Genomic DNA, 11,812 nt, shown 5'->3' on the forward strand with positions numbered 1-11,812 from the left:
AGAATAATTGATGCCATAGTTAAATGAAGTAACTGAAATCTAGGACATTTCAAAGAAGATTTTTCTCTGCTTATATCTAAACACATTGTTTTTGAAACTGCTTATTTGACTTTTCATGTGTCTTCGTATACTTATTAAACTTAAATTACACTTTTTATAGTGCTGCACAGTTAGTGAGCTATCCAGGGAAGAACAAGATCCCCTTGAACTACCACATAGTTGAGGTATGCATTCCATGTGGAGCGTGTTTCTGAATTTCAGAATCTTTCTGTTGCCTTTAAAGTATAATCTACTCTTGGCTTATTTATTTATTTATTTATTGCTACTTGTCTGGCATTCAAAATTAACAGAGAAACGAGGAAATTGCTGTTAGTTTTGGTGCTCTATTAGCCATGTTAGGAAAGAGAAAAAAGGAGATTGAAACCAGTAGCCAAATGGAATTTTGAGTTGCCTATAAGCTATTTATATAGTATGTCTTCATTCATGGATCGTTGTTGTGGATAATGTAAGTTACCTCTAGCTCTGTTAATACATTGTCTACTTAACAGACGTATAAGTGGCTTAAATACTTTAAAATACCATTTTAGATAAATAACGTATCTTTAGTTGTGTTTATCTGGCTTCTCAGTACTAGCATAAACTTGGTTAGTGTATTATTTCCTGTAATACCAAGTATAGATGAATCATCATTTTTATACTTAGAAATCTAAAGAGCCAAGCAGTTTAGAAATAGAGTAGCAACACTTTTGACTTCATATTAACTCATACAAAAGGTTGATGTTAGTATACAGTTGAATACATTATAGAGATGTATATCAAAAAAAAGTGTTCATTTGACATGTGAGTCAAACTGTTAACTGCATTTTTTTTTTTTTGAGACGGGGTCTTGCTCTGTTGCCCAGACTGGAGTGCAGTGGTGTGATCTTGGCTCACTACAGCCTCTGCTGCCTGGATTCAAGCGATTCTTCTGCCTCAGCCTCCCGAGTAGCTGGGACTACAGGTGCACACCACCACGCCCGGCTAATTTTTGTATTTTTAGTAGAGACAGGGTTTCACCATATTGGCCAGGCTGGTCTTGAACTCCTGACCTTGTGATCTGCCCGCCTTGGGCTCCCAAGGTGCTGGTATTACAGGCGTGAGCCACTGTGCCCATCCCACTGGATTATTTCTTATTATTAAAGTATTCATGGACCAGGCTCAGTGGCTTATACCTATATTTCCAGCAATTTGGGGGGCTAAGGCAGGCTGATAGCTTGAGCTCAGGAGTTTGAGACCGGCCTGGGCAACATGGCAAAATCCTGTCTTCACTAAAAATACAGAAAAAAAAAAAAAGAGCTAGCTATGGTGGCATGCACCTGTAGTCCCAGCTACTTGGGAGGTTGATGTGGGAGGATCACTTGAGCCTAGGAGGTCAAGGCTGCAGTGAGCTGAAATTGTGCCTCTGCACTCCAGCCTGGGTGACAGAGCGAGACTCTGTCTCAAAAAAAAAAAAAAAAAAGTAATTCCATTTTCATTATGAATGCCATGGAGTTAGAGCTCAGATTTAGAATGTTAAGGTCTTTCTAATAGAAGTGCAAAGATAGCAGTTGGATTGAATTATGACTCATGATACTTTTGTAGGTGATCTTTGCAGAGCTGTTTCAACTTCCAGCACCCCCTCACATTGATGTGATGTACACAACACTCCTCATTGAACTGTGCAAACTTCAACCTGGCTCTCTACCCCAAGTTGTATCCTTTCCTTTGTTTTTAAACTTAATCTCTTTGGCCGGGTCTTAAAAGATTATTAAATATTTCTGCTTGTGGGTTTAAATTTTGTAGGTAAAAAATGTGGCTTTTGAAGTGTGTTGTGTGTGTGTATTACATGTATGTATTTTTATGTCTGTAAATACATATGTACCTATAAATATGTAGATACATGCTTCACTGTTTGGGTCAGAAAGTTCAAAAATAGACAACAATGAAATTTGTTGCCTAGATTGACTTTTCCTCTCACAAAAGATTTCTCTGAAGCATGTGATGCTTGCTGTTTGATACAGCATTTTTCCCACAGTAGAACTACTTTCAGAGTTGGAATTAATCTTCTCAAACCCTGCCACTGATTTATTAGCTAGGTTTCTATGATATTCTAAATCCTTTGTTGTCATTCAGCAATGTTCCAAGGAGTGGATTCCATCTCAAAAAACCACTGTCTTTGCTCATCCATTGAAAGCAGCTTTTTATTTTTTAAAGTTTTATTATGGGATTGCAGCAATTAATAATAATGGAAAAGCTTGCTTTATTGTAAGAATTACCAGTATGTGACACAGACATGAAGCAAGCATATGCCATTGGAAAAATGGTGCCAGTAGACTTGCTCGTTGCAGGGTTGCCACAAACCTTGTTTGTTAAAAAAAAAAAAAAAAGCAATTTCTGCTAAGCACAATGAAACAATGTATGCCTGTGCGTGTATGGAGGAGCATGGGGAAATTTGGGATCCGATGAAAATATTATCTTGATTTCACGAGTGTGTAGAGGTCAGATTAATTATACATCACTGATATTTCAAAGCTGTAAAAAAAATCAAAAACAAGATCGATTGTATGAAAAGATGTTCAACATTATTAATCATAAAGACTTGAAATGTTTTATTTCTATTCTTGTCTATTACAACTTATTTGGGGTAGAAGTGGAGAATAGTTTTCCTTATCCTAAATTCACAGCTTGCACAGGCAACTGAAATGCTATACATGCGTTTGGACACAATGAACACTACCTGTGTAGACAGGTACAGTAATTGCTTTACTGCTGAGCTGAGTTAGCAGCTTTTACTTCCTGTACTTCATAAAGGAATTTGATAAAGACATTTTTAAGAGTTTCCATGTTTAGTTTTTTTTCTTGCCTCCCAAAATAACCTTTGTACAATAACCAGACTCATACTTGTTTAATGTAACATTACGTTTTTTGATGTCCATGCTATGGTTTTCTTTAATTTCATTCTCTAGTCAAGTATCAAAGACTATACTTTGGCTCTGCCATTTATAAAATGTTCTATCTGCAATTTCTTTTTTTTATTTGAGATAGGCGCTTGCTCTGTCAGTCACCCAGGCTGGAGTGCAGTGGGATGAGCATAACTCATTATAACCTTGAACTTGTGGGCTCAAAGCAATCCGCCTGCCTTAGCCTCCATCCTTGGTAGCTGGGATTACAGGCATGAGCCACTGTACCTGGCCTACAATTTCATCTTTTTTTTTCCTTCAGTTTCATCATCGTTTATATGAGGAAAATAATACGTACCTTGGAAGTTGTGAGAATTAAATAATAAACACATTAGGTGCCCACACAAAACAGATACTAGAATTTTATCTGTCATTGACCTAAAAAGGATAAAGACAGTTTGCAGAAGATACAGCTGCATGTAGGGGAATATGCTTTTCATTAACTCTGTAAAATCGGGTTTTATCTGTTTGAAGACTTACATAAGTTTCTGTTCTAAATCCCAGCCATTCTTCCTTTTTCTCTCCCCACCACCCCTTCTCTACATAGGTTTATCAATTGGTTTTCTCATCATCTGAGTAACTTCCAGTTCCGTTGGAGCTGGGAAGATTGGTAAGTGATGGTGTGTTTTATCCTACTTTTCTGTAGTCAAAAAACTGCTAATTTTTAAAACTGTAACATAAAAGTGACTGAAATATTTAATTTCTTGGAAACTATTTGTAGTTAAGTACAAATAGTTACAAGTGCAATTGTAACTTAAAACTTGTAAGTTGTTATAAGTTCACAGATAATTATAGTACAAATGAGTGTAAGTGCAGATGATACATAAGAATTGATAAAACTACATTTCCTCCTTAGGTCAGATTGTCTTAGTCAAGATCCTGAAAGTCCCAAACCAAAGTTTGTAAGAGAAGTTCTAGAAAAATGTATGAGGTAAGTTTTTTTGTGTCTTCTCCTTTGTTTAGGTCTTTTAACTTCTTTGGGAGGATTTCTTTCTCTTCTCTGCACTTGTGATATGTGTTCAGAATATTGGATTCAAAATCTACTTACTCATCTTCCATCCCATTTTTAATCAAGATTTAGGCTAAAAAAATTAGGCAACCGTGCCATACAGATCCCATGTGAATTTAAGCTGGTAAGTTCTTTTAAAGATGTTACAGGCTGGGCGCAGTGGCTCACCCCTCTAATCCAGCACTTTGGGAGGCCAAGGCGGGTGGATCGCATGATGTCGGAGTTCAGACCAGCATGGCCAACATGAGGAAACCCTGTCTCTACTAAAAATATAAAAATTAGGCGTGGTGGCACACACCTGTAATCCCAGCTACTCGGGAGGCTGAGGCAGGAGAGTCGCTTGAGCCAAGATTGCGCCTTTGCACTGCAGCCTGGCCGACAGAGTGATACTCTCATCTCAAAAAAATAAAGTTAAAAAAAAAAAGGATGTTGTATATGAAATGAATTGAGATTTATAGAAAAGTTGGCACAACAGTACCAAGAATTCTGTATCCTGTTCACCTAGATTCCGTAGCTGTTAACATTTTATCATGTTTGCTCTCGTGCTCACTCCCTTTTCCTCTCTCTCTAGAGACCCGTTATGTTGGTTTTCCTTTGAGAATCAGCTGCATACCCAGCTGATGTAACAGCCCATTATCGTTTAATGTTCCATTACATATCATCCCAAAACAAAACCACTCTCCTACCTAGCAAGCATACAGCCTTCTAGATCAGGAAATTAGCTCTGGTACAATCCTACCACATAATTCACAGGTGCTGCTGAAATTTTGCCAGCCATCCCAACGTCTGTATTTCCTGTCTAGTCTATAATGTGTTTTTTTTTTTTTTTGGAGACAGAGTCTCACTCTGTCACCCAGGCTGGAGTGCAGTGGCGCGCAATCTCCACTCACTGCAAACTCCGCCTCCCATGTTCACGCCGTTCTCCTGCCTCAGCCTCCCAAGTAGCTGGGACTAAAGGCGCCCGCCACCATGCCTGGTTAATTTTTTGTAGTTTTAGTAGAGATGGAGTTTCACCGTGTTAGCCAGGATGGTCTCAATCTCCTGACCTCGTGATCCACCCGCCTGAGCCTCCCAAAGTGCTGGGATTACAGGTGTGAGCCACTGCGCTCGGCCTGGTCTGGAATCTTATCCAGGTATATGTGTAGTGTTGAGTTGTCATTCTCTCAGATTCCTTCAGTCTTGAACACTTATTATTTTTCTCTCTTTGTGTTTATACCAGTTTGAAAGAGTCTAGACCTTACTTGGATTGCTCTGATATTTCTCATGAGCAAATTGAGGTCTTAAATTGTTAATGCTCTTGGTGTGTCACATCTAGAGGCACATGATTCCCACCCCTGGTGATGTTAATCTTGATCCACCTGGTCATGTCAATATCTGCCAGCTTTCTCTACCTTAACCTCACCATTTTTCTCTTTAGTAGAATTGATCAGTATTTTGTGGGAGATATTCTGAAGTTTTACTCTTACTCTGTTCTTCATCAGATCTCCATCCTGCTTTTAGCAGCTACCAGTAGATGGTTGCCAAGTGATGATTTTCTCATTCCATTATTTTTTCTGCATTTATTAATGGGCCTTCTGTAAGAGCTGTCCTTTCTCCCCTATTTATTTATTCCTTTATTTATATATCAGTGGGGACTAATTAATTTGTATTTCATTCGCTGGGTTATAAACTATGAGGATCATTTATTTTGATGCCCAAATTGTCCCTGATATGTACATGAGGAGTCCTGGTAAGCTCTCTGTTTTTTTTTTTTTTTTTTTTTTTTAAGTCTTTGTTTTTAATGTCCCCCGCCATTCATTGAGCATTTCCTTATTTTCTAGAACAACATGTTTAGGATCATCTTGCGTATTTCTCCTAAATACCATATTCCGTTAGTAAAGGACTAATTAGTAAAGGACTAATGGAATACGGTATTTAGGAGCCAAGATCTGGGCACTTGATATGCTCATTGCCATTGGGGTGTCATTGGTTCTAAGCCTCTTGGTGGACACACATCCATCCATCCATAACTATTTTTATGTCCACCTGTGTGTATATATGCCTCAATTTCCAACTCAATACCTTATTTCTACACTTCTTCTCTACCATGTTTTGTAAATACCTTCTCAGGCAGTAAGAAACTTGGCTCCCATTATCCTCAATATTTATTTATTTGATACAATGTAGCCAGTCTCCAAAGTGTACGGACTGTCATCTTCACCACACCCCATCATCACCCCACATCCTTGGTCACCAGGCTCATGAGCTCACTCACCCATACCTCAGTTGCAAGCCAGTAAGTTCCGCAGTATGCCTGAGATTTGGTGTGCTGCCTTAGACAAAAACTCAAAGGATTTTTTTTCCTTTCACTCTTGGTTGTCAGCTGAGTTCAAGTTGTTGGAGATTGTGACTTTCTAGGTAAGTTGGGTGTTACCGAAGAATGGGACTGATAAAAGATATTTTCTGAGGCTGTTATTTGTATTGTAGGTTGTCTTACCATCAGCGTATATTAGATATTGTTCCTCCTACCTTCTCAGCTCTATGTCCTGCAAACCCAACCTGCATTTACAAGTATGGAGATGAAAGTAGCAGTAAGTAATGAAACAAATCCCTCTGTCTTTAAAAGGTACCAGTTCAAATATATTTAAATTGGTTGTTTAAAGTGGGGAAATTGAACTTTTTCTTTTCTTGGGGTTTATATTTCCTGTATTCGAAGGGTAGTCTAGCATTAGCCACTGTTTTATTTGCCCTGTCATCATTTTGAGGATTTGGTTGTGATAAAATTAATTACTACTGGCTTATCTTTTCTTTCTCTTTTGAATGTGTTAAGTATAGCAAGATGAATTTATAGTTAGAACTTACTAAACTGCAAATGCGTATTTGTCATGGTGATGGAGATTACTTGAATTAATTATCTTTTTCAGGTGTGGTATTGAGAACATAGATGTACATATTCTGTGGCAGTATGCCTTTAAAAGTAAATTCTTAATTATTATTTTCTTACCTTTTGGTCACATAATCTCTGAAATTGCATCATAAATCAGGGAGTATAATTTGATGTGCCATTTTGCCCTTTGCACAGTATTTACACTTAATGTAGGTAGAGTATTATACATTGTTGATCACTGGTGGAGTTAGGTGTGGAGTTTTTTCCAACTTATCCTTTGCAGATTACACTTAACACAGCCCCCTCCATGATCCTTCCATTTCATGTTGTGTAGAGGTTCTTTGCATCTCACAACTATCTGCTGTTCCTTGCTTTTCATACCGTACGCCTGTTTCTCCACCTCTGTCTCTGACTGTACCTGTTTCCTTTGAAATAAACTGTGTTGCTCCTGGTACATTTCCTATTTCATTATGTCAACTCTGAAAAATAGATATGATTATCAAAACTACAATGAGGAAATGGCTTCCAAGAGGTCAAACTAGAATGAGATTGCTTCTGAGTGGTGGAGCCCAAATTCAGGCGTAGGTGCACTGCTGAGTGGCCATGCTCTTAGCCACTGTGCTTTTTGGCAGATCAAAGGTTCATGCAGCACTTAGAAGTGCCAGGTTTTGAGTTTTGTCTTGTACTCGTTCCGAGAATGATAAAGTACAGTGTTTGCTGTCAGAAAGCTCAGACTTTTGTTGAAGATTAAGCTTTCTTTTTTCCCCATAGGAATAACTCAGCCTAACATTTCAAGGCCTTCATAACCATTGTTCCTACTTTGTTATTTTTCACTTCTCCCGACATGGGCCTCTACTTCTCCCAGGTCCATGTCCTTTTTTATTTTTTCCATACTGTTTGTTCTTGGCTTTGCTATTACCCCAGTCTGGAAAGCCCTTTCTAGCTCCACTTGCTTTTCTCCTTCTAGATTCTAGCCCAAGCTCAATAGCTGTAAATACTTTTTAACCTTTAGTAAGCCAGTTTTGTATTGCTCCCTGGCTGTGTCTAATGTGAATATCTTGGTTCTCCAGCTGGAATGTAGACTGGTGACAGGGGATTCTGTTTTTCTTCGCCTTCTTTCTTTTAGAGAAAAAGCTCACAGCAGGTGTAATATGACCATCCTCACGTGACTGTTGTAATTTACTTCATTCATTCCAGTAACTCGTACTCTATGACAGGATTGCCTTTTTTGTTACCTCTTTGTCTACCTTACATTAAAAGCAGATTTCTTGTTGCTCTGGTGATGCCTTACGGTGTATATTAGCACAAATTTTTATAATAAGGACTTAACTGATACCAATAGTAAATACAAGGAGTCCTATCACATGAGCGTCTGACTTACATAGATTCAAGCTTGTGGATTCAGCAAAAAAAGAAAAGTACAAAAACAAAAACCTCTCTAAACTTGGCAGCCATTACCTTGTTGAGGCTCAGACTTCGTTTCCATGGTCCCAAGGAAAGAAAGAGGAAATGGGTGTTGGCAAAATGAAAGAGAAGTACGTTGGTTCTGGGCTTTTGAGCCCGGGAGAGTTGAGGGCATTAAAAGACAGTTTAACTGTGTCCACTCTTCTCCTTACCATTCATCTTGAGGATGATCAGCACCTTGTACTCTAAATTTTACTTAGCTAAGTGTCCTTAAGGAATTGTTGAAATGAGAATTATCCCTTTTTAGGTGAAAAATCATTAACCTATTAGAAAAAGCTTCCACATGTGGTACTTTTATACAGATTAAATATTGACCTTGGGATAAAGAGCATCCTATTTTGAAAGGAAGAATTTAAAAAATTTTTTTCTCAGTTATTTAACTATTCGTTAGAATAGTCTTGAAACCTGATCTGTCATTCCCCTTACCCCCAATTCTGTGTTTAGATTCTCTTCCTGGACATTCTGTTGCCCTCTGTTTAGCAGTTGCCTTTAAAAGTAAGGCAACCAATGATGAAATCTTTAGCATTCTGAAAGATGTACCAAATCCCAACCAGGATGATGATGACGGTAAGTGGAATTCAGTATTTCTTGAGTGGAACTATGTATAGGCCAAGTTAAAGCATAAACATAACTCTGGCAACATGATGCGCTTAAAGCAGTATATCTGTATCTGTTTGACCTGTTCAGACTGTTAGTTGTTCTTAGCATCCCAGGTGTTTTCCCCTTATATAAAAAGAGATCCTAACATTTCTGTGATAATACCTTCCTTAAGAATATAAACTTCATCGTAAATACAAAGTGAAATATGTTACCATTCAAGGATTTTTAACCCCTGCTTTCACCATAGGTTCCTGAATAGAAAGACTTGGTGTATTATAAAGTTCGACATTTTCTCCAAGTCAAGCTATTAGAATAATAATGCTTAACATTTACTCAGTTATATACCATGTAATTCCAACCAGAATCCTAGGGGTTTTTCTGGGCAAGAGTGGGAAAATTGACAAAATAATTTATACAGTTGCCTGAATCAATAAATGGATATGTACATAGAAAAGCTACTTCATCAAAATAAGATATTAGTGACCTTTGGATATTTATTACTGGGATTTTGTTTGGATATCTCTAAGAAACTTGTGTTATGATATTAGAGAAAATGAGTTTAGAAAGCATAAGCCAAAATGATGGCATTAAATTTAGACATTGTCAGACATCTTAAGATATAAGCTTAAGTGTTAAGGGTTTGCTGGGTTTTTTTGTTTTTTGGGGGGTTTTTTGGTATTAATATAATAGAGACTATGAATAAGGAAACCTGTGTGATTTTTTTTTTTTTTTTTCAAGGAATGGATGATAGAATTAAGATAGTCACATAAAACTAAGAATGAAAATTACATGTGGTTTCATATTTGCAGTATTTGAAATCAGTGACGGTCTTTTATTGTTTATTAGAACTAAAAAACATTACACAAATATCTGTGTATAGATGTGAGCATACCATCTATTTAGCATTTGAGGTAAGGCACCAAGGAATTGCTGTACTTACATTTTTCTATTTTACTATAAAATATTTTTCAGATGAAGGATTCAGTTTTAACCCATTGAAAATAGAAGTCTTTGTACAGACTCTGCTACACTTGGCAGCCAAATCATTCAGCCACTCCTTCAGTGCTCTTGCAAAGTACGTATGAGTACAGAGCCTTTCTTGAGGGTTTGGAACTTTGCTTCATGAACACCAGTGGTATAGTAATTTTTACCTAAGATTGTTGAATATGAAGATCTTAATAATGTATAATTGGATACAGTGGGTTTGGGTTTGTGGTAGCTAAAATCTATATCCTAAGGCTTCCATCAGTCTGTTTGTACAGTTGGCATATGTACATGGTAAGCGCTTTTTTTCATATAGACATTTAAAGTAGTGAAAAACCTAGATTTTTAGGACAGTCATATGCAGTTGGAAGTTCCCACGCTAAGTATCTTTGCAAAGCAATGTAAGAAGAAATTAGAATCAGCTACATTGATGGGAGCCACCCAAAGGTTGACATCTAAAGACAGATATTTTTAACTTGTTAGACAGGGTCCAAAGGAAGAAAGAGCACATAGATTTTCCTCCAACCAAGCAGAGAAACTGAACATCTCACCCCATCTCTGCCTCCAAAGCTTTATGTTACTTCCAGGGTTCCCACAGAAGATGCAGTTTGAATATTCCACCATGTTTGAAGACAGTTCCTTAGTCCTTACCTATTCTTATAAACTGTAGCCCTGGGCTAACGGTAGTATATTGTAAATGTCTTGAGATTTTGTGACAGCTTCCTTAAAAACTATGAATCTCTAATCACACTTTTTGCATCCTTAATGGTTAATACTTACAGTTATTTTGCATTTGCATATTGCATTATAAATTGAGTAACATTGAAAAGGCTTTGAAAACACTGAAATGTTTAACGAATAAGTATATATGATATTTTTTTCCCACCATTATCAAAAGGTTTCATGAAGTCTTCAAAACCCTAGCTGAAAGTGATGAAGGGAAGTTACATGTGCTAAGAGTTATGTTTGAGGTCTGGAGGAACCATCCACAGGTAAAAATTATTTAATTAGACATGTTGAAGCTCTGATTATATAGGTATAAAAATAAGGCCGTTAATTGCTATTGTTTTGTTTGTAAAACATGAAATTTGACTCTGCCTAGATAATGGTTTTTAGATCTAATTCTTTCAGTGCTATGGGAGTAATGATGTTTGATTCATTCTTGAAAGAGCAAGCATTATTGTGATTTGGTTTTGAACTATAATATCTCAACATATTTTAAATGTTCAGCAAGAAGTTTATCTAGTCTATCCAATTTCTAAATACAAGCTCCAGATTTCTCAAACCTTGATATATATTGTGTATTATAAAGAAACATTTAAATAAATTTCATAAAACAGTTGAGTTTTTAATGATAAAACATTGTTTTACATTTAACTTCTGAGGTTCCTCGAAATTATGTATTTTTTTGAATAGGTATTAGTAACTGAAATTTAAATTTTTTTTTTTTTGGAGACAGAGTCTCACTCTGTCACCCAGGCTGGAGTACAGTGGTGTGATCTTGGCTCACTGCAACCTCTGCCTCCCGGGTTCAAGTGATTGCCCTGCCTCAGCCTCCCGAGTAGCTGGGATTACAGGCGTCCACCACCACATCTGGCTAATTTTTGTATTTTTAGTAGAGATGGGGTTTCACCATGTTGGCCAGGCTGGTCTTGAACTCCTGACCTCAGGTGATCTACCCGCCTCGGCCTCCCAAAGTGCTGGATTACAGGTGTGAGCCACCATGCCTGGCCAGTTTTTTCAAATTTTAACTGTTACTATTCAGAGTTTTTGTTTAGTCAACCTGTTTCTTGTAGTGCTAGAGCAAAGCAAAGGGGAGAATAAATCTTAAGACCTAATGATCAGGCCAGGCGCGGTGGCTCTTACCGGTAATCCCAGTGCTTTGGGAGGCTGAGGTGAGTGGATCACTTG

The 11,812-nt window shown here is 37.4% G+C and overlaps 1 protein-coding gene across 8 annotated transcripts in view; it reads left to right on the forward strand.

Annotated features, from left to right (window-relative positions):
• NCBP1 (nuclear cap binding protein subunit 1) overlaps window positions 1–11,812 on the forward strand; it is a 49,062-nt gene that overhangs the window by 17,593 nt on the left and 19,657 nt on the right. For all 8 annotated transcript variants that reach the window (XM_021927351.1, XM_017949713.3, XM_017949712.3 and 5 more), the window contains 9 exons: window positions 161–224; window positions 1,621–1,731; window positions 2,703–2,767; window positions 3,526–3,588; window positions 3,835–3,909; window positions 6,454–6,557; window positions 8,762–8,884; window positions 9,890–9,992; window positions 10,800–10,893. In XM_021927351.1, coding sequence (XP_021783043.1) covers window positions 161–224; window positions 1,621–1,731; window positions 2,703–2,767; window positions 3,526–3,588; window positions 3,835–3,909; window positions 6,454–6,557; window positions 8,762–8,884; window positions 9,890–9,992; window positions 10,800–10,893 — 802 coding nt within the window. The remainder of the gene's footprint in view (window positions 1–160; window positions 225–1,620; window positions 1,732–2,702; window positions 2,768–3,525; window positions 3,589–3,834; window positions 3,910–6,453; window positions 6,558–8,761; window positions 8,885–9,889; window positions 9,993–10,799; window positions 10,894–11,812) is intronic.

Source organism: Papio anubis, chromosome 13, assembly GCF_008728515.1.
Source record: "Papio anubis isolate 15944 chromosome 13, Panubis1.0, whole genome shotgun sequence".
Classification (NCBI taxonomy): Eukaryota; Metazoa; Chordata; class Mammalia; order Primates; family Cercopithecidae; genus Papio; species Papio anubis.